Source organism: Arctopsyche grandis, chromosome 1, assembly GCF_051622035.1.
Source record: "Arctopsyche grandis isolate Sample6627 chromosome 1, ASM5162203v2, whole genome shotgun sequence".
Classification (NCBI taxonomy): domain Eukaryota; kingdom Metazoa; phylum Arthropoda; class Insecta; order Trichoptera; family Hydropsychidae; genus Arctopsyche; species Arctopsyche grandis.
In genome coordinates this window covers 24,036,902-24,061,283 of record NC_135355.1, presented here as the reverse complement: position 1 = coordinate 24,061,283, position 24,382 = coordinate 24,036,902, and the positions used below count along the sequence as shown (strand labels likewise).

Below are 24,382 nucleotides of genomic sequence, written 5' to 3'. Positions count from 1 at the left end.
AATATATTATTGTTTTAATTTATTTTATGCACGCAAATAATTATAATGTAATGTGTATATATACATATATGTACATACATATGTATGTATATTAAGATCAGAGCAAAAAATGCTAATTTTGAATGCAAATAAGAATTTTTACTAACTTCTTTTTTTCGAGGTTGTTTGGTATTGTACCGATATTTTTTTAAAGATGATTTCCCGAAGAGAAAATGTTTACGAGTTTAAAAAAGTTTAAACTCATAAACGTTTATATTTTTTGCAACATAAATATATTATTTAATCTTAATAATTGTATTTACTATTTAAATCAAATAGGAATAACACGTCTTATCAGTTATCTTGAAAATATAATATATACGTATAATATGTATATTCGATGACTTTTTCAACCTTTATTTAAAATCAAGAGCATTATTATACTAAATTTTTATAGTCGTTTACATTTTTAATATTGTAGTAAGCAGATTTCGTAAAAACAACGAACCATACCTATACATCGTCATATTTTATTGGTTTTTAGTTTGGTCCAATAGTTAATTTTAAGTTAAAAGGTTCGCTTTCGATATTGTTTTCAGCTTGGCCAAAGTGCCATTTTTGAGTTCCAAACCATTTGGAACTCAAAAAAATATTAAATTTTTTCATTTTATAATACAAATGATAATTAATGTTATTATGTGAACAAACACACACACACACACACATATATATATATATATATATATATATATATATATATATATATATATATATATATATATATATATATATATATATATATATGTATATACATATATACATATATCCATATATTATACAGATATGTATTATACATATCTATACATATAATAATAATAATTATAATATAAAGTAATATATAATATTCATAATAAAAATATTTATAATATAAAGAAAAGAGCATATTATTTATTATTTAATATACAAATATATTTATGTATGTGGACAGAGGGCATTGTACCATTTTCCTTATGAACCCGTGGAATCTGCCTCACGCCAGCTCTCCAAATAAGTAATGCAGTGTAGGACTTTCTATTTTATTTAATTGCTTATGAAGCTATAAGGATAGACCTACTCGATTAATTTGCTTGATCCAATGAAACAATATTGTATAAAAATAAACAAGGCAATATATCACAAAAGTGATAATAAAAGATTAAAATTCAATAAGATTATTATATAAGCTGGTCTTTTTATTATCTATTATATACAAAGATACATAAATCTATGGTTGGAACCAATTAATTCGCTTTGTGACGAATCAATAAATTGAAACGTATATAAAGCAAATATCAACATATTCATATGTCAGTTCAAAATGAACGCCTTCAAGATTTTATTATTTTTTGCGTTTATCTTGACATACGTTAAGGCTTTTCCTCGTGTCGAAATCGAAGGTTTATAGTTGAGAAACTATTGGATTATATATTATGTAAAAAAAATGTCATAATTTTAAATTTTTTAGATGATGAAAGTTTTATGCATCCTGCTGGCGACGAAATAGACGATCGTGATGTCACAAGAGCTAATCTTACCGAAGAAGTAACAGCTGCCTATTGGGAAAAGCTGGGTAAAAGTACTGTGAAAGATCATGTTAATCGAGTATTGAACAAAAAGAGGGCCAAGAATGTCATATTCTTTTTGGGAGATGGCATGTCTATACCTACCATTAGTGCTGCCAGAATGTATTTGGGACAATTACAAGGTTCTTCAGGTGAAAGTAGTCAGTTGTCGTTTGAAAAATTCCCAGCTATTGGTTTATCTAAAGTAAGTAAATTTAATATTATTATTTTATTTTACATAGTCGGTGAAAAATTTTACACACATATGTATATATATATATATATTTTTTTTTTAGACTTATTGTGTGAATAGACAAGTGGCAGATTCAGCATGCTCTGCAACTGCTTATTTGACGGGTGTCAAAGCCAACTATGGAACTCTTGGAGTGACAGCTGCTGTTCCTCGAGGTAATTGTGAAAAAATGCAAGATAAAACTCAACATGTAGACTCAATTGCCAAAATTGCCATGAAGAAGAAAAAGAGTTCTGGTGAGTCAATATTTTTTTAAAGTTTACATGTAATGGAAGAAAAATTGTTTGCATGCAAATTTATTGTCTTTAGGAATTGTGACAACTACTAGAGTAACACATGCTTCTCCAGCTGGTGCTTACTCACATAGTGCTCAAAGAGATTGGGAGAGTGATAGTGATGTACGATCATCAGGTTTCAATCCACTTCAATGTAGAGATATAGCTCATCAACTTATTCATGAAGATGGCAAAGGATTTAATGTATGACGCAATATTAATTTTAACGTTTAGATTTCTATTTATATAACTACAATGATGTTTTTGCTATCAAAGGTCATTCTCGGTGGTGGTAGACGAGCATTCCTTCCAAATACTACTCTGGATGAAGAAAGATATAGAGGTCACCGTTGGGATGGAAGGAATTTGATCAATGAATGGAAACAAGACAAAGACGCAGCCAAGATGACCAATGAATATGTTTGGAACAGACAACAGTTACTGAAGGTTAACACTAGCAGTACTAAATATTTAATGGGTCTGTTTGAAGGTAGCCATTGCGAATATAACTTAGAGGCAAATAAGACAACCGAGCCCACTTTGACTGAAATGGTGGAAACTGCCATCAAAATTTTGTCTACGAATAGCGAAGGATATTTCTTATTTGCGGAAGGTAAATTCATTAAATCAAATAAAATAAATATATTAAAAGCGATTGAATTTAAATTATTGGTATTTTTTTGTAATAAAGGTGGTCGAATTGATCATGCTCATCACAGCACGTATGCCAGACTTGCGATGGACGAGACCGCTGAATTCTCTAAAGCTATTGCCAGGGCTGTTGAGATGACCAGTCGAGACGATACTCTGATTGTGGTGACTTCAGATCATGCTCATAACATGCACATAAGCGGCTACCCTGTGAGAGGTAACGATATCTTAGCAGCCAGCGGAAGTAAGGGTAGTGATGGAATACCATATTTGACTCTGAGTTATGCCAATGGTCCCGGATACAGGCCAGAAGTTAATGGTAAACGTGTAGACGTCACTAAGGAAAACATGAGTAAGTATTATTTAAATGTTTTCGTATTCGATATACATATGTATATTGACAGCTACAAATTGTAACTTTTTTTGTTTTAGATGCATTGAAATTCCGTTATCCGGCTATGGTTCCCCTTAGTTCTGAAACTCACGGTGGTGATGATGTTGGAGTTTTTGCTTTAGGACCATGGGACCATATATTTACTGGAGTCTATGAACAAAGTACTATTCCACACTTGATATCATTTGCTGCATGCTTAGATGATGAATTTTCCGCTTGTACTCAATAATCCCAGAGTAAAATTTGTATCACTATCTTTGAAATAGAATTAAAAAAAACTTTATATAAAAGTAAATATCTTAAAATGGGATATTGAAGCTTATGTCTATGAATTTTATCACATATCTCATTATCATTGTATCGAGTAAAGTCAAGGCTTATTGAAATATGATTTATGTCTTCATTTACTTTAATCAAATGATTAGACAAAGCCATAGTTTAATTTTAAATTGAACTAAGATAACATTGCGATGTTATCAATAGGGTCTACTAATATTATATATTTTGTTTGTAATAAATAAAACAGTTTACAGCAATGATATTTTTATTTCACATCTTATTTATTGAATATTTATAATGATTAAACTAGTCATTTTTGAGTCCATGAGTATTTCAATATATTTTATATGTATAGGTATATTATCATATTGTTTTTCGTAAACATTAAAGAGCAAACATAAAACATTAACGATTTGTTAAGTTACATATATACTTGTATATATTATATTTATTTTGTAAGACGCTCAATTTGTAAATTAAAGATGTTTATATCAATGGTACCCTAAAAAAAATTATGAATTTATCAAATTTCCTTTTTTTTTTGATATTTAAAAACCTATCTCATTATTTTTATCACATTATGTTCAAGCAAATTCGTCATTTAGGTATAATTTGGTGTTTGGACAGACGTTTTCCATATCCTCTATAGGAATAATAAAATATAACTTAAAAATATAAACCTTGTAAAAATGAAATGCGTCAACATTACAAAAAGTCGTTTCCATTTGCCATTAAAGTTTATCGATATAATGAAAACCTTGTACAATAAATAATTCAATAAGACATCCATTATAAATACCATGTAACAATGATAAATCATTTTTAATATTAAAAGGGAAGGAGTTAAACATAACGATAAAATTATTCGAAATATACTTAATTACATATAATATATATTTAATAAAGATTAAACTTGCAGAAGTGCACACCTCACTGTCATATTTTTTTATACATATATTTCAGGTATACATATGTATGTATTACACATACATACATACATATATTTATTTTGGTTTGAACAATAACAGTTTAAAATGCATTTTTGTTGTAAAAGGACTATAAAATCTTTTGATTTGCTTGATTGCAATGACAGAACTTGATTGTCGTCGATTTTTTATGGTTTAGTTGTCGAAAAATATTATATTCTTTATTAAAATTTGCACGCAAAATGTCTTAAAACGTATATTTTTATAAAGGTTTATTTTATGATTTTCTAAAAAAATAATTTCATGTAAAATGTGGATGAACTTATGTGATTAACAATTAATTAGGATAAAAAAAATTGCTTGTGTAAAAAGTGCGATTGTTAAAATCTGCTTGTATTGTACTAAGATTGTTTTGTGTTGGTAATTATTCAAAGGAAGTATTTATCCAATAGTTATATTCAGCATTTCAGTAAAATTTTGCAATCCAACGTGCAATTTAATAATGTTCAATGTTAACATTTTGTACGACATTGCCTACTTCATGAAAATTATATTCATTAGTTATGGAATTGATCGGAATGTTTTTGAGCAATATACATACGTACACATTTTAATTTCAATAATGCGGAATAATTTTTTGGTACAATTTAAGTTAGGCAATATCGTTGATTGGTCGTGACAGTCACATAGTAAATTATGTTAAATCGAGCTGTGCACTTACTGACATAGTTGTATATTATATTTTATATGTATAATTTTAACGACGATAAGATTTCAAAAAAGAAAACAAAATACGAGGCTTCATACAAAATTTAAGCAAAATCTTAGGAAGAGAATTTTTCCTATTGAATTATTCGTTAAATTTGAGTCGGTACCAAGTCCGTATCACTAAGTGAACACATGCTTATAACAAAATGCATTCATATACATACATTCAGGACTAATTTTACTCGTACAACGCTTAGCTATTCTTATGATAATGGTAAGCATACTATAAATCAAAGTTACATTACACAAAAATAAAAATTATCAACGAAATAAAAAAACAAAATCAACTCGTTTTAAATGTTATGCTTTTTTTACTTTGGTGCCAAATATAAATACATAATTCTTATTAGTGTTTGCATTGTGCCTCATTCTTACCAATTGCTTGCAGTGATCCCTAAACTTTGAAAGCCCTCCAGTACCGTACTTAACCCACGATAAAATCTCAAGAGTTGTGATGTTTAAATTTCAATATAATATAATTTTGAATAAGATTTTAATAAATTTCATAGCCATACCACGCAAGCTTTGTTAACACACAACAATCGAGGAAAAAATGTGAGATTGAAATATTCACAGTCGAAAGAAGGAACACTTAGAATGGTTCCGTAAACGAGTATAAGAAAAATTTAAACACAATAAGATAAATAATTTTGTATAAAAAATAACAGAATAAATCTTAGAATAAGTTAGATTTTATGTATTCAAGAATTTCCTCATCATTTTACTTAGTGGTTCCCATTCAATTAAGCTCATTGATTTTTTGTTAAATTATTTACAGTTAAATATGAGAACTATGTATATTAAATATTATGGAAATAAATTTTTAAATCACGAGAAATGAAAATAACGTGAATATCTTTATGCAAAGTAAGTACATTTACAATCGAAATACTATATTGGTTACAGTAATTAAATATTTGCATTAGAATTCGTGGAAAATGCTAAAGATTTGTTTACACAATGAAAGCTGAATATGTATTTAACATCAAAACAAAACTTTCCACGTTTATAACAGTGCTGCATGAACACAGTGTAACTAACACATATGTATGTATTATATCTTTATAAACTTCCTAAAAATCGGAGTTTCATGATTCTTAATTTTATGTAGATTACAGGTTATGGACTATTCCGATTCTCTAGGTAATATGTATATGGGAAATATTTGCAATATTAAATTTAAAAAAAATGTAAGACATACAAACTAACTAAAAAATATAATTCCAATAATTTCGAGGACATTTATTTATCGCAAATAATCAATATAATAGTTTTTTTATTTATAAATTTTCTACCTAGACTATTTCATTAATGTATTTATTCAAATTAAATTTGATTATGTACGTACATACAATCAAGTATAATAAAACATAATGTATGTATGTGTATATGTATAACGTTCAAACAAAATATAATATAATATAACAATAAAACATGTATATGTATAGTATAATCTCAATTTATGCAACGAAACTAAGCATCTTTAACGGAAGACATTGACAAGAATAAATATTTGAAATATTTTATTATATAATATATGTATGTAATATATAATCAAACGTCAAATTTCTAACAGTTATCACAAACATTTATTCAATTGTAAATACAATATGTACGAGATTGGACAAATCAACGAGTAAAAGCAGTTTATTTCTTTATTCAAGATAAATGCCATTCATCATCATTTACACTTTCTCTGTCATTTTCACATCTTATGAATAGTAAGATTATTTTTCATTTTCTGCTATTTGCATGCTTTTAAAATATCTCTACTATATTCGCAGTGCTGCATTTTATTATAAAATAAATACAGTTGATATAATCAATTCATCTGTAGCAAATATTGGCGGTTTACATTACAATATAATTGTATTACAATATGTTGTAATTATTTGAATTATGCCATGTTTTGACAGTGATACTTTTATAAACAAATTGTTTTTACTAATTGATTTTCCCTCGTATTTATGTATCAAACATTTACTAATAATAACATATAGAATATTTTTGTGTATTTATGTATGTTTATGTGAGATAGTTTTGTAAAACGAAAAAATATGTGCATTTTCTTCTATCGAAGCAATGACACATTACCGAAATATAATATAATATATTAATAATTTTGTAAAATAGTAGAATTTTCTCTAGATAAATTTTGAATATTAAGAGGACGAATTTATTGTAAATTAAAAAATACATATTTCTCAGATACCTTGTATTATATATAAGGCTGGCCTTGTATATAAGAAAGCATCATGTGAAATATTTAATGCGAACAATATATGTATATATTTTTTAAATGAATGTCGATATTTAATCATCATTCGCTTTGAAAACAAGAAATACATAATAAATATAAAAGTTGACATTATTTTACTATTTTTTTGACAAATATCATAAATATTTTTCATTAAAATTATATAATTTCGTTGTAATAAGTACAATATACTTTAACAATTAACACATTTTTTTCAATAAAATGCTGATGACATACATAATATGCATTCAAATTGAAACACATACTATATTTGTATAATATATATGTATGTACATATACATATATGTATATATGTACAAATGTATGAAATTACATACATAGTATTCGCAATTTTAACACAAAAATCAATAAAAATAAATGTGTAGTTATAACAATTTTATTGTCTTATTAGACAACTAAAGAAATATCTTTTATAATATTTTCATATTTCCACCACAGTCATATTTTAAAAATTCTATCGGACCAGTTTTAAATGTGAACAGACATTCGAACTGTATGTATGTACATACTGTTTAATATTTGTAAATATCTTATAAATTGAGTATATTTATTAAGTAAGACTCTTTTGGGGGAAGAAAATAATCCCGTGATATAAAATATGTACATACATACATATGTCTTTATGAGATAAAATAATGTACATTATAAATATACGTACATACATATGCATATTCAGATATTTGTATGCATAAATTCGATTTTAATTCATATCTGTTCTGTTTAAGTTATGCAAAGTATCATCAAAAAATTACTTTTTCATCTTGTTTTTTAATGAATTTAGAAAACAACAAATGTGTATTTAAAGAATATATTATTTCATTTTTTAATTAAAGGACGTTATATTTTCTATGTATGTATTTATAAAATAAATAAATATATGTATATGTATATGTATATATGTGAAATTAAAAATCAACAATTACTAAAAAATTTATAACATACATATATATTTTTCGAAAAATATCTAAATGTAAGCATATTTTAGGCGTTTTTATCCAAAATTTAATAAGATTAGGACGATTAAGTTCGTTTGATAAAATTTGAATAATATTAATTAATTCTTTCATACGATTCATATTGCGATTACTTTCAAAATTAATAAATTATATTCTTCTAACTCATAGACAGAAACAAAACACTAAAATAAGTATTACAATACAATAAGAAACGATTCAAAAACGAAATAATGAAAATGTAAAATTACAAAAACCTCTTAGAAAAAATATTTTATACACATTACTACGTCTGTAATAAATATCGATGAAAGTGTAGTTTTGAGAGAAAAATGTATGTAATAATCAATATATATGTATTAAATATAATGAATGATAGTAAAACTTGTCAAATCACTATAATAACATTTGTTCTTCAACAATAAGCAAACTCAACTTAAAATCCTTTATGATTCGTAGACATGGCGGACAGTCATTGAATTTTTCATTAGGACAATATATCATAGCAAACGATAATGTTGGCTTTGGAGTTTTAAAGTTAAAACTCCGATGCTTAGCAGCGCCTCGGAGTTTCCCATAGTGACTTCTTGGGAGATCCTCCGTGTTGTGGTATGCGTTGCTGAACTACGCCGCACTCACTAATTCTTTGATGTTAAGATTGTGACGAATTCTGAAATTTATTATTTGTTCATAAATTATTAATTATACACAAACACATTGCATTATATATATATACATATGTATATATATGTATATATATTTTTTAACTATTTTTTTTATTAATATGCTAAATTACCATTGTAGTTAACCATGCCGTCACCGTCCAAATCAGCTTCACGAATCATGTCATCAACTTCTTCCTCAGTGAGTCTTTCACCCAGATTTGTCATAACATGTCGTAGCTCAACTGACGATATCATACCGTCATTGTTTTTGTCGAACACTCTGTAATTTTGTTTATGAAATATTAATTAAAAAATTATTGATGATATTGGATGAATTTAAATTGTGTTCTAACTATATAATTACATTTTTCATATACCCAGTTACTTCATTTTTGAATGTGTGAAATGTATACATACATACATAAATTAACCAATACTCAGATCCGCCAAGAGAAAATCCGTGCCCTGGTGTATATACGTATGTAGTATCGTATCTACAAACCCACTCTGGTTTTTTTTTTCATTACACATGCATAAGAAAATTTTATTTATATTTTCAATTAGTGCAAGTTTATTTTGTATGTATTTTTTCCGGGTTTAAACAGCAAAAAAATCACTTCTTTTTCTTACCAGAGCAGAGACTAATCAATCTTTACTAAGTTTGACCCACTAAATTCGAATATGATGAATAATTTTTCTTGGCTTCTTCTTATGATATATAAGTATTTAAAAAAAAAAATTAAATTACGTGTAATTATAAACTGACGCTTTCATAAAGGAGAGTATGTATGTATAGGCTGACTTCTTATTGTTTATTATTATTATACACATAACTTTATTTCAATTCCGAAACCACCCGTTGAAATATCAACGGGCACTATACTAGTTTATTGTTATAACAGAATTATTCAGTGAGGAATCTCAATGGTATGCATGTATCAACCGACTATGACACATGTGTGCGGTTTAAAGAGGACTTAAAATTTAGAAAATTGAAACTGATACTCTTCAATTATTCAATCAAATTTTCAGTTGGATTATTTTAATATAAATAAGGATTGAATTTTTATATTTCTCCATAAATAATTTTTTTAACAAAAGTGTAATTACAGGCTGCTCAAATCGACACGTATGGCCAAAATTTATGTACTATACATTTGAAATTACATATAAGCAATCAGACAGTGGTGAAAAATAGAGGTGATGCAGTCAATAAATATTTTTTTTTACCGAAAAGCTTCCCTCAGTTCATCCTCCCCGTCGCCACCTTTCATCTTTTTAGACATCATCTGTAAAAATTCGTTGAATTCAATGGTACCATTACCATCTTGGTCCACTTCGTTTACCATATCTCGCAGTTCAGTTTCTGAAACGTGCACACGTACAAAATATTACTTAATTGGACAATGTGAATATTCCAAGAACATGTATAAAGGCTCGTTCATATTATCCAACACTGCACGTGAACAGCTCGGCCCAACACTGCACGAAAAGTCCACTTCTATTCATACTATACAACACCGCCCATTTTTATCACGTTCATACTTGTTTTGGACGACAGCAAGGAAAATGTGCTGAAATATACATAACAGAGCTCGTATCGTCGAGTCAATACTGTCAGAATGTGACGTGTCTGAAAATATTCTACACTAATTCACGTTATGCATGTATATTTCCAAAGTGGAGATATAAAACTGGATCTGATTGATACGTTTCGGTGATATGTACTGCTGTATAATATGAATAGATCGTGTCGGTTGCTGCTGTTTCGGATACGTTACTAACGGGTCTACCTCACGGAACCGAAAGTGAAATTTCGATCGGAAGGCAAAGATCGAAAATCGAATTATTTTAAGTCGAAAGATCAAAGAAAAGGGTGCATGGTAAACGGTACTATGTATATATATAATATATATATATATATATATATATATATATATATATATATATATATATATATATATATATATATATATATATATATATATATATATATCAGTGGCATGCGGTGAAATTATCTCTCTTTTTGTCATATAGCCTTGTTTAATGTGCGCACGCAGGATACGGGAGGAAAAGCCTGTTCCTCTTGTTCCTGTTGTATCCTGCTCGCGCAAATTAAGTGAGGATGTACGACAGGGGGAGAGAGACTTTTACCGCACGCCACTGATATATATACTAACCGTTTTTCATATGTATGCATGATAAACGAATATTTTCGACTTTTTCACGGTCACCCGTTACTAAGACATTACTGAACATATGAATGTGTGCATATAGATTTTATATATAAAAATGAATGTCTGTCTTGTTGTGTGTCTCGAATAGGCTCCTAAACCAGTGAACCGATTACGAAGAAAATTTCAGGATTTGTTATATGCATGTCCGAAAAGATTACTGTGAAAAGAAAATCGCCCAAAAACGGGAACGGAAACGGGAAAAACGGGAATGAGTGTCATTGCAACGCAACAATTTCAAATGTGTTCGCTGCCTGCGTTTTTCCGACAAATAGGAACGGGAAAGGGAACGGGAACGGGAATTGCATGCGTTATTGTAGCATTGAAACGCTTGCCGGGTTCAGCTAGTAGATTATAGAATGTATTAAATAATATTTTTCGTATTGCTGTTTACGTGCAGTTGCCGGTTTGAGCTGTAGTGGTATGAACGAACCTTAAATTGTGACATTTAATGTACGTACGAATATTCTAGCACACCTACATATGTAGCATATAATATGGGAATTTAAGGGACTAAGTCTAGCATAGTTACATAATAGCGTATAATAATGACCTGTGGGTCTTTGTCCCAAGGATCGCATGACAACACCCAATTCGGCCATGGTAATTGTTCCGTCTTCGTCCTTGTCAAAGAGCATAAAGGCCTCTTTGAATTCTGAAATTTATACAATATACAAATTTAACGCACATTTGACACCAAACCGAAACGGAAAATGATGAATAATTCATACACACAAGTGAAATACATATCATATGACAGTACCTGAGACTTGGTCCTCCGTGAGTCCATACTCAGACTGTAACACAAAAATGCGGCCTCGATTACACACTATCAACGGGTTGTTTCATATTTTAATTGGATATCAAATTTGGCCCCGGGTGTGTGTTATTATAAATAGAGCATCAAATTGAACGTGTCGTTGTGTGGAGAATTTAACGTATCGTCAGCTCTCGACGCGAAGGCCCATTAACTTTCGCGTCATAAGTCAAGTTTGCTCGACGCTCACGTACATATGTATAATACGTATACAGTTGCCGTCAAAAGTTTTGGCGCATCGCGTGTCTAGTGCCACCCTAGGCTTGCTAAACGACTTTCCAGCCTAAATTGGGGTAGTTTTAAAGGGCGACGAATTTCGGGGCAAAAAATAACGACGCGCGAGACTTTTCTTCTTATTTTTTTAACGGAATTTTCTTTGCAGCAGGTGACGTCGTCCTTCGAGTCATGTTTTTGTGTGGGAAAATTTGAGCCCGCGAGCCAAATTGCGCATAAGATTTTCGACAAACAACGCTAACAAAACTTAAATGGTGGAATTTTGGACGTTGAGAAATTATGAAGTTTTTTGGGTGCGCGCGAGGGAGGTTTTTTTTAAATTCGCGCAATTTTCATTGAGTATTTCTAAAATACTTTGAAATAATTTGTTTTAATAAATTTAGAAGAACAGATCTTTATGATTAATAAAGTTGTTTTTACAATATTTTACTTAGCAAACGATTGAGCTAAAATTCCTACAGTCTTCCGAGCGTTTTGAAACTTTGCCATTTTGCGCGGTTTGGTCAACGATGGAAATTTCAATCGATTTTTATAGTTCGATGGTGAAAAATAATCGCAATATACACGTCTAAATTTGAGTAATTTTTAGAGATGGTGACGTTTGTTCCACTTGTGTATTTACTAAGCATCTGAATATTATGTATGTTATATTGTCATAAATGTTTAAATTTATCTATGAAATAATATAAAATAGAAAATCAAGTAAAATTTTTATTTTATTAAAATATATTCACTATACATAAGTTGGGTTTGGTGCATCCGCTCTAAAATCGCCAGATTAACAGAACGGCAGCTTTAAACGTAATTCTCATTTTCTCGAATGATAGATTGCACATCAGATGACGATTAACCTTTCGATGTGCATAGATGCAATTATTAAAATTGAATTGGATCTTTCTGGCGAGTTTAATAAGTCCTGAATAGTAATAATAATAATAATAATAATCTTAATAACTCAATTTTAATAATTGCATCTGTGCACATCGAAAGGTAACCCGTCATCTGATGTGCAATCTATCATTCGAGAAGATGAGAATTGCATTTAAAGCAGCCGTCCGTTAATCTGTCGTTCAATTTGTCTGGCGATTTTAGAGCGGATGCACCGCATCCACATAAGTTAAGTAAAGTTGCTGCATTACAGAAGCTTTAATACTGACTGCTAAGAATGTATCTTAAATAAAATTTGGAATTCATTGGCGATAAAAAATAGCAACGATAAAATATGAGGCTCAATCTCATATACGAGTATATACATACATACATATATACTTACCTACAGTTCAAGTATTCACTACGTTTCGTCCATGAACACACTAGTTTATTTATACACGAACTATTGGTTTTAGTTTAAATGCCAACAGTCAAAAGTTATCTTCATATATACTCACCAAGTATCGCATGAAACTATTAACTTTCAAAACCTTTGAGATGTCAAAACGCCAAATATTTAAAATGGAAATCCTATGAAAACCGGATTACAGCGTTGCTGTAATTTACGTTACCGATAATATCAAATATATTGCTACCCAGGGTAAGCATATATATATATATATATATATATATATATATATATATATATATATATATATATATATATATATATATATATATATATATATATATATATATATATATATATATATATATATATATATATATATATAAGTATAATATATGTATATGTACATACATAGAGGATGAGAAAAACTTTCTTAAACTTATGACTGAACTTATGCACTCAGCAACAAAAAAATTACCAGAGCGGAGACTAATCAATCTTTACTAAGTTTGACCCACTGAATTCGCATATGATAATGATTATTGTGGGTTCGATCTCGTTTATGAGATTAAAAATTGAAGAGTGATTTAAAAAATGTAAAAAACTTCCATTTGTTTGGCTTTTGCGGTTCTTAACTCAATTTTTACTTTATTTTTTATGCTTTTCTCAAAAACCTTTTAGTTTGAACTGAAATTTCATATCTAAAAGTTAATGCTTAATACCAAGTTATATATAAAATTTGGTAAACATCCGTCAACCGGAAGTGTCAGCTTACTCTTGTTCGATTTTTCTTCCACTATTTTTTTCGACCCTCTAAATATGTATGTATGCTCCTCATGAAAAAAATCAAGTATAATTCTTGTATCAAATGTGAAAACCGGAAGTAGTATTTTTTTTTAAAAAAATATTTCATTATTTTATTTTGACCTTTTAAATTGTTTTAAGCTTCTTGATATTTATTGAGTATAATAAAGATACTGATTTTATATAAAAATAAAAAAAAAATTACTTAATTTAATAACCCGGATGTGGGATTTTTTTCCTCTTAGAAAGGTTAACAATGTTGTGCCCACTATTCGTTCCACACCCCTGAACGTCTTAAGCTAAAAATTTATATTTGTATTCTTTATGTACTAACTTAGATTTGATAAGGTTTTGGTGAGAATTCGTAAACCGAAAGTAATATTTTTTTCTATCGTGTACAATACACGATCATAACAGTCCATACATGGACTAACTGGCCAGATTGGTCCATGTATGGACTGTAACATACATATTTAATTATTTATATTTAATTTTAATAAAACATCATTTAATAGTGCAATCGCACGGATATGCCGTCTTTACGATGGATGGACGATTGCTTTATATGGATGATTGCCCCGACCTTTTTGCTGACTCTTTCAGTACTTTTAGGGCTAGGGTGAAGAAGCAAATCTGTGGTTGATTTGCTTCTTCACCTCATTGTTATTCATTATTTATTATTTTAGTTTTTAATGTGGTGCTCACTGTACCTGGAATATAATATTTTCATTTATATTTATTTCTTTTTTGTCTCGCTGTACTGCTTTCTTTTATAGGGTATTCTGTATGTGTGCTAATTTAAATAAAATAAAATAAATATATGTACATACATATGTATGTATGTGCACTAGGGTTTCTGACCCGGGTCGACCCGGGACAGACATTCCCGGGAATTCATGGAATTTACGTTGTCCCGTGTCCCGGGAATTCTTATCTCGAATCCCGGGAATTGGATTAAAAAAAATATTGAAAATTTACAACATTTTCTCGTCTGAAATAATAAATCAAATACACAAGGAATTGTAAAATATTCTCAAAAGATTTGTTATTTAGCACTAAGTACAGCGCATTCCCCGAACGTGGAAGTTTTATATAATGGTCAAAATCGTTTATAATAATTATATTTTTGGAAAATCTCAATACCGAAGGACTTGACCTTACCGATGAATTATTCTGAGAATTGAAAATTAAAATCGAAGAAAGAGGAAGCCTTAAACTTGATTTTTTTAACACAAATTTTAAATAATTATAATTTTATACCAAACAAAACATTCTTGAGTTTTGTAATAAAAGCGAATGTGTATCCTACGGTGAAACTATAATATTATGAAGCGAGTATATCCTTCTTGTATTGACGATTCCACAATGGTAGAAACTGTTTTAGATTCGGATGAAGATGAAACAATTGTGTGTTTGACGATGAATGAAGAATTAAATAAGGAGGAGAAGAATAAAATAACGTAAATAAAAATAATCTTGACTTTAAAAAAGAAATTAAAATATACATACTGACAAAAAAATTTCGACCCTTTTAACAATAAAACCAAGTATTTTCCCAGTTAATAGATGTATCTTGTACTATTTACTTTTTTATATTTTGTAAATACATAATTATTTTTTTAGTAATAAAAAATACATTAAATTGAAAAAAAAAAAGTTTTTTTACATGTGTCCCGGGAACGATTCCAGGCTCCGTCCAGTGTCCCGGGAATTGCAAAAGTTCGGGAAATCAGAAACCCTAATGTGCACGTACATAAGTACATATACATAAGTGTGTTTAAAACTACGAATTCTATTATTGCGAATATAATCGTGACGCTTCAAATTACGAGAATATATGCATGTTCTTTTATATTATTTACGCATTAAAATTATTCTATAGTTGACTTGTTCAATACTTAATTAATTTTCTAATATGATTAATACAAAAATCATTTATTTTACATATCAATGAATTAAATTTTAATGTGTATGTATTAAATATTTATATTATTATGGCATTTATATATATTTGTACTTACCAACTATGTATGTATAAACGAAACTTGGCACAGAAAATATACTGGCGTTTTGTTTACGCTAAGCTTTCGTTAACGACCAAAAATAATTCGACATACCGACGACTAGAATTTGCATTGTCTTTTACACAAAATTTTACATAATTAACGTCATCATCATCGGATAAAATGTGTAACGAGGGAAATTTACACCGTTACTTACGGAAACTTGCTGAAGTTGAAGATCGCTAGTGAGCTTTCGCAACCTTCTATATTCTCTGCCATACTTCTCATCCATATTCAATGTCGTACGGAGGAGATTCACAGCGAATACATTTCATTCGATATTGAAAATCCCTGACTTGGCAATCTTTTTCGCCTTGAACTTGGTCCGTTGACCGACAGATTGAAGGAGCTTTTTAATCTTTCCCGATTGTGATCGGTTAAACGTTTCTCGCTAAGTAGTCACGCGTTCACACAGTTCGACCCGGATCGTAAATAGACCTGGGAAACGACTGAAGCGATATGAAGAGCATGAGTCAAAACTCTGTAGGTGGGTGTTGCCACACTTCGTGTTTATTTTAACACGAGATAAAATCTATTAAATAAATTTTTCCCATAACTAGGATGTTGTGTTGAATTTCAAAGGGTTAGTGAGATATTTCTATTTCAATTTGACGAGTTGTGGAGAGAACTCCCCCAGGGCGGCTTAGCTGGGTTTCACATCAGTGTCGCCACTCACTCATGATGGATCAGATGTCGTCAACATTTGTCTGGAAGTCACCCTTTCTTTTTGTTTTCAGTTTTTAAAGTGATCGATTTCTTTTGCCACTTCGTCCCGATAACAGTATTTTATCAAATTACGTAGCAACAATCAATCATTCCGTTGCTAGTTGAATCTTGTTATTTGCCACTAAGTGGATGGGAAAGAATGTCGATAAAAATAAAATAACGGAAATAATCAAATGTTTGAAATAAATTTTAGGTAGCTTTAAATATTTCAATTGTAAATATTTCAAATTTAAGATTATAAAATATTACCAAGCAATTCATTTTAAGAAAAAATTATTAAAATTGTTTATATGTGATCCAATGATATGTATTTTCGATCTGTTCTCACTTTTTATACATTATAAAAATTATATAATATTAAACTTCTTGAAGTCAATGTTTTACATATATATATATATATATATATATATATATATATATATATATATATATATATATATATATATATATATAAATGTATATAGAGAATTTTATTAAAGAGGTGGAGCAAAAGGAGGTTTGCACAAACACATAGGGCCGGGTCGCACCGCTCGACTCGCGAACAACTCGGTTGGCGCGACGTGTCGTTCTGAAAATGCAAAATGACCGATCCCATACATATTGTATGGGGTCACATTTCATCGGACCCTGCAACGAAAAAGGTCGACGACGGTTGATATTAGTTGACAGAGTTGGGTCTGGTCGCATGGATTTAATGACCTTAACGATCGACATGCCGGACCCATCAAAAAAACTCCATACAAGAAAAACACCAACAACCGCACGTGCAATCTACGACATGCCTCTATTGTATGAATGATCAATCTATGAGATAATTTCTCAATGAATTGCTCAATATGAGGTAATTGAACTAAAATTTGATTCAGATATCATTTATTGCACGAAATAAGTTTGTTAAATCTATCGAGTACAATAAAAATTAATTTGAAATAACAACAACATAATAATGGAATTTGCCGGAGATCGAGGAAGAAGAGACGAAATACAATTAGTTAGAGAAAATTAAAAAAAATGTGGAATACAAATTATGTGGATAATGTAAATAGCAGTGTCCTTGTGTATTTAACAATAGACAGCGGTTTCTTTCGGAGGACTTTCGACATGTGCAACACTTGCATAGAGCTGCTGTAATAAATCTTCTGAACAATGATTTCTAAACGGGTCCTGTGCTGTATCGTCTTTACACATTGTATCATATTGAAATCTCTAATATATATTATTTTAAATTAACAGGATGTGCCTGTGTCGTGTAAAATTAATATTTGAAATAATAGAGATGTTAAACACCCTAATAAATTACAATAGATAATACTGAACGGTAAGTAAGACTTTTTCAACTTGCTTACGACGACAATAAAGTATGAGTATGTATATTATTTCAAATGGACAGGGTGTGTGGCTGTGTCGTGTAAAATTAACAATTGAAATAATAGAGATGTTGAAAATCCTAATAAATTACAATAGATGCGTTAAATGCGTATTGTACGTATTACGGTATTGTACGTCTGTATTGTATTATAGTCTCTATAGTGAAAAAACTAGTAGCACGTGTGGCCGTCTCAGGCCGTCCCCGAGTTGAAAGGAAGACCGGACCCACAGATTTTCCAGCAACAAAACTCGCCAACAAAGTTGTTCGCGAGTCGAGCGGTGCGACCCGGCCCATAAGCGGTTGTCGATTTGAGTCAAGGTTGGTGAAACCCAGAACCTACATTTTCTCACCCCACGTGGAGTAAGACATATGTTCATATCCTAGGGACGATTTCACATGACGACAGATGATAAACTGACGCTGATTGGATCCGACGCTTCAGTTTTACGTTTAAATCACGTTATTATCATAACTTATCTTTATCTATATACGAAATATCAATAGATGAGGTATTTTTTTATTTGTTTTCTATATATATATATATATATATATATATATATATATATATATATATATATATATACACATATATATACATACATACATACATATATATATATATATATATATATATATATACATATATATATATATATATATATATATATATATATATATATATATATATATATACATATATATATATTAATTTTTTTTTTCAGGATAAAGTTTAATTGCGCATGAATGTTAAAAAGGTTTATTGTATGTTTTTCAATTAAAAGTACGCCCATTTCGGTAATTTATTTAAAAAAATTTATTCCAAAACACGTCTACACAAATGGTTGGCAATTTATGAGAATCGTTTCATTCAATTATGTGGCGTCAATTTTCATTATATCTCAGAATTCTAACACACAACAATGTGTATTGGCTTTAATAACTTAAATTAAACGAACTATGTATTAGTTTCGAGATTACTGCGATTATTTCATTATTGATGTTATTTGTAATCTCAAGCATCAAAATGTGGAAATTCAATTTTATTCAACACAAATATTATCAAATTAAAATCTGTTTACTTTGAACACGTTATAAAATGTATATTTTTGCGGTCGCAAAATAAAATATTGAATAATCATGTGCCTACGTGCGAAATTTCGTTTTAATTTTATTAATAAGTTAATTTAAATATTTACTATTCGACTTTGAAATGTTTTGGTTTCAGTCTTTCGATATTCGTACGCGAATTTATTAATTCATTACATTTTTTTCAGGTCGAATTCGAACTAGACATAAACAAACGTCTTGTTCGGTTTCAGCTTCTGAATTATGATATTATATAAAGAATGAAATATATTTTTTATAAAATACATATATGTATTAATGTGTACATATATACACACACACATATATATATATATATATATATATATATATATATATATATATATATATATATATATATATATACATACATATATATATATATATATATATATATATATATATATATATATATATTTTTTTTTTTTTTTAAAGCTAAAAGTTTCGACAGTTAAAAGTTTCATGCGACATCTGGTGAGTATATTTGAAGACGGTTTTTGACTGTTAGTACTTAAATTAAAACTAATAGTTCGAGTATGAACAAACTAGTATGTTCATGAACGAACGAACTGTAGTGAACACTTGAAGGCCTCGGGGCAAGAGAGTGCCAACCCTCATTTTGGTCAAAATTGAACTGAGTATGCCATCAATGTAAATTAATCATAAGCTATATTTTGATTCAAACACATTTCATTTTTGACCAATAGTTGACTTTATAGCCCTTAAGATTTTTTTTACGGAATTAATGTTTTATGAATAACTTGTGACCACAAAGTGTCAACCTCAATAAGTAAGTGACGAAATGTTTGACGGTGCCGAAAGAAGATTTGATTGTGATAACATCAGTATTGATGAGGATTCTAATGATTCTGTACTTGATCCAGATTATGTTCCGATGTCTTGTAACTCCACAGGAAGTGGAAATGAGGTATGTAGCTTGACACTATATTCTCCAATATTTTAACAAAAGATTTGTGAGGTTAGGTTTGGAATAGTGTCAACCTACAATTTTTGATATGCACCATTTTATTTTTTCATTTTATGTTTAATATATTGATGTTTTGATATTTTTTTGTTACAGGTATTATTAAGGATATATCATTAAAGCAAATAAAAATAAAAAGTATTAAAAAAGTACGTGTTTTGATTTATGGATTTGAACAAAGTTAAAAATTGATTTATCTCAAAACTACCAAAATGAGGGTTGACACTATCTTGCCCTGAGGCCTTCACTTGAACTGTAACATACATACATATATTTTATTTACATTTGTATGTATTATACAAACCAGATCTATGGTGACGACGAGCTCGTACTGTTGGTGCTTGTGTCCTTTCTTCTTCTTGCCAGCTGGCTGTTTGGCTACGGCTGCTGCTGCTGCTGCAGCTTTCGGAGGTGCAGTTTTCACCTGTCCCTTTTGAGCTGATGGTTTCACGGGGGTTTTTGGACCCCCTTTTCCTTGCACGCTTTTTGGTCCCCCAGTTGCCACCTTTTGTCCACTGGCATTTTTCTGGTTCACGTGTCCACTACCATCAGCTGGCTTATTCCGAGCCTGTACACAGTAATACGAATACATTAATCAATTGGAAAAAAATTGATAGTTATTTTATCCTAGAAATTTGTTACAACTAATCAATGTGTAAAAACACTGCGAAATAACTTAAATGTCTATTTGGACTACTCTAGTTAAACTACATATAATCATAAATACAGCATGAAAAGGTTCGTTCTATCTTATATATGTACATATGTATGTGTAAATACGCTTTGATATTCACACAGTGGAAATTTTTTATATATTGAAAGTTTCAACCTGTCAAATAACATATTTGAATAGAAATATCGCAGATTTTCATATGACTTCGTGACACGCGTATTTGACAGTTGTCAATTCTGTATTATATGTAATATTGAGATATTCATATGTGTATTCGTATTTTTCAGAAGTGTCATATTTGGATTTGTAGTATGAGTGATGGTACGTAAATTTAAAGATCAAAATTGGGTAAGAGGCATAAAATTGCGTCAGTCGTACTATTGAAACTATTATATCTATGTATATCTAATATATAATTTGGAAAGAGACTTTGTATATACATATGTATGTATATGTGTACTAGTGGTTTTACCCGGCTTCGCTTGGTATTTGTAATATAAACCGCTTAAACATGACTAATCTAATAGTAAATATTTTATTAAATTTATTTGAATAGTTTTATTTTATATAAATTTATTTGAATACTCATTTTTTTTTATTAAATTGACTCTCATGAACAAACAAACATATATACTCTTTCGAAATTATATGTATACCAGAATCCGAAGAGAAATCGGGTAGGGCTTCGCCCCCGGGGACTTCGAATCCTTTGAATCGAAAAAAAATCGAATCGGCGCATATGAATCGAAAAAAAAAATTGAATGTGTTGTTCCCAACCCACCAACCAACCAACCAACCAATGAATGTTACATACAAAGTCTCTTTCAAAATTATATATTAGATAATATGAATACATTTTGAATAAATGTTATATTTGACATCCAAATAATTTTATAAAAACTCTTATGTTTAAATTAATGTGATATTTCTTTAATTATTACCTACATATGTACTAAAATATTTTGTATTATTTTGGTCAATCTCAATTAAAAAAATACAGTTTTATGTAAAAAAAGCTCAAATTTTCCCAAAGTTTCCGGTTTTTTCACGTTCGTTCAAAATTCCCATTTTTGCCCATCTCTAAATACGATAGCTCTAAGAATGTATTCAAAAGAAAAATGTGACTTCCCAACTCAATTTACTAGTCGAGTGACGTTTTCACGAAAACCTAACCTCTTCATCTTATCTAGTATCAACTTATAGTTGAACTGTATCTTCAGTAATATATTTTGACCAATTGGAATGTAATTCGCAATGATTCAACTTACTTGGGTTAGCCGGAATATATTCCAACTAGTCAAAATATATTACAACTGAAAATTCAAAGGATTCGAAGTTCCCAGGGGCAAAGCCCTAGGGATCACAGGCGCCAGGGGCGCAGCCGCTGGGAACGAAGCGTCTGGGGGCGAAGGCTTCGGGGACGCAGGCGCCGGATTTTGGTATACATATAATTTCGGAAGAGACAGTATACATGTTTGTTTGTTCGTGAGAGTCAATTTAATAAAAAAAACAAATGAGTTTTCAAATAAATTTAATAACATTTTTACTATTAGATTAGTCATGTTTAAGCGGGCTATATTATAAATACCGAGCGAAGCCGGGTAAAACCACTAGTATAGCAGAATAATAGAAAGTTTCATTTCTTTTAGAAAGAATAGATTTTAAAATTAATTTATAATTATTGGATGATGGCATAAGTTAATGCCCGATTTTCAAATATTTTATATTGATTAATGGGCATGAAGCTATGCAATATAAATTCTGATAAACTTTATAAATAATTTATAAAATTTATCCGCTAGTCTATTATAATTTCAAAATCACATATTGTACGAAACGATATTTTAATCGACTTTTAGCGTTGGAAATGTTAAAAATCTTATTGGAAACTTTGGCAAATGTGAATACGATTCCATTGAAAGTTTGCCGTGACTAGGACAGAATTATATACGGACCACTGATTCAGAAGCGTTCGACATTTATTGAAAAACTATCTGGAAAAATCGTCGAAAACAATGGAGCATGAGAGAAAAATGAGATGCTTAGTGTTCCAAAATGTTTATTGTGTCAATTGTGCAAAAATGAACTGTCTTGTTTATACTTAAAAATGTTTTATTGATAATATTGTGTACTATGAATTAAATGAGAAGTATAAAAAATGTATACATGTATGAAAATAGGTTTCGTTATAATTAATCACTATGTGCGTGGTAGACATCATCATTTGCTGGCTGTACCTCCTGCCCGCACAGTCCTTTTTCGAATGGCTCTTATTCCAAGAGCTATTCGACTTCTTAATGAAATCGTTGCTGCCGAGACTGAATGTGTTATTTTCCACCTTATTGAGCGTAAATTGTCGGAAATTACTCTAACCCTTTTATCTGGTAGTCTGCGCTCATCATTGTTTTCATGATTGATTGTGATTTATGAGTGAAATTTTGATTAACTCTCTTCCATTTGGGCCTTACAGGGATGTTTTGTATTTGTAGTTGTTTCTTACATATTTATTGAAACTGGCTGTAGGTGCAAGGCATTCCTTATGCTATATTTTATTTGATATTTTTACTATATCTGTTATTATTAAATGCTATTTTTTATGTTTATGTATGGATGTATTTATGTTTATGTTCAAATGTATTTTTTTTGTATTGTTTATGTTCAAATGTATTTAATTGTTATTTTGTTTTTTTGTGTTATATTTTTTGACCATTGTGGCGCTTTAGGAATTCCTGTTATACCACGATGGTCTGTTTAGAATAAAATAAATAAATAAATAAACATGTAAAAAAAGTGTATATATTTTTTGAAAACATTTTAATGAAAGGTTTTTTTTAATATTAGAAACTACGTTGTTGGAAAAATCTCATGTTATTAAATTACATATGTATGTAATGAATTGATGGTTTTCTATTGTAACTGATCCTCATTAGAATTTTTTTACTTTTAAATTAGGGTGACCATATTTTTCCTTTTTCCAAAAACAAATATTATAATATAAATATAAATTTGTACACAATACATTAATTTTTAAGTAATATTAAAACATTTTGTAACACGACTCATTTATGATAC

The 24,382-nt window shown here is 29.4% G+C and overlaps 2 protein-coding genes across 4 annotated transcripts in view; one reads left to right on the top strand and one right to left on the bottom strand.

Annotated features, from left to right (window-relative positions):
• Window positions 1-1,220: 1,220 nt before the first annotated feature.
• LOC143920471 (membrane-bound alkaline phosphatase-like) lies at window positions 1,221-4,232 on the top strand. Its single transcript, XM_077443711.1, has 7 exons — window positions 1,221-1,415; window positions 1,484-1,785; window positions 1,877-2,069; window positions 2,143-2,312; window positions 2,385-2,721; window positions 2,800-3,111; window positions 3,192-4,232. The coding sequence occupies exons 1-7, from the start codon at window positions 1,337-1,339 to the stop codon at window positions 3,380-3,382; spliced, it is 1,584 nt and encodes a 527-aa protein (XP_077299837.1). The 5' UTR covers window positions 1,221-1,336; the 3' UTR covers window positions 3,383-4,232.
• Window positions 4,233-8,995: 4,763 nt separating this feature from the next.
• Window positions 8,996-24,382, bottom strand: part of LOC143919796 (neo-calmodulin-like) — a 47,245-nt gene continuing 31,858 nt past the window's right edge. For 2 of the 3 annotated variants that reach the window (XM_077442369.1, XM_077442446.1), the window contains 6 exons: window positions 20,942-21,205; window positions 12,020-12,053; window positions 11,810-11,911; window positions 10,253-10,388; window positions 9,154-9,302; window positions 8,996-9,027 (listed from right to left, as the gene is read on the bottom strand). In XM_077442369.1, coding sequence (XP_077298495.1) covers window positions 8,996-9,027; window positions 9,154-9,302; window positions 10,253-10,388; window positions 11,810-11,911; window positions 12,020-12,053; window positions 20,942-21,205 — 717 coding nt within the window. Of the gene's footprint in view, window positions 9,028-9,153; window positions 9,303-10,252; window positions 10,389-11,809; window positions 11,912-12,019; window positions 12,054-16,610; window positions 16,905-20,941; window positions 21,206-24,382 lie in introns of those variants that run through there. The other variant, XM_077442530.1, reaches the window with a different exon arrangement.

Bases quoted from the DNA above. Each gene is read 5' to 3' on its own strand.
- LOC143920471 (XM_077443711.1), top strand. From the start codon at position 1,337: ATGAACGCCTTCAAGATTTTATTATTTTTTGCGTTTATCTTGACATAC. The intron at 1,416-1,483 runs GTTTATAGTTGA...TAAATTTTTTAG, and splicing joins TCCTCGTGTCGAAATCGAAG to ATGATGAAAGTTTTATGCAT. The intron at 3,112-3,191 runs GTAAGTATTATT...TTTTTGTTTTAG, and splicing joins CGTCACTAAGGAAAACATGA to ATGCATTGAAATTCCGTTAT.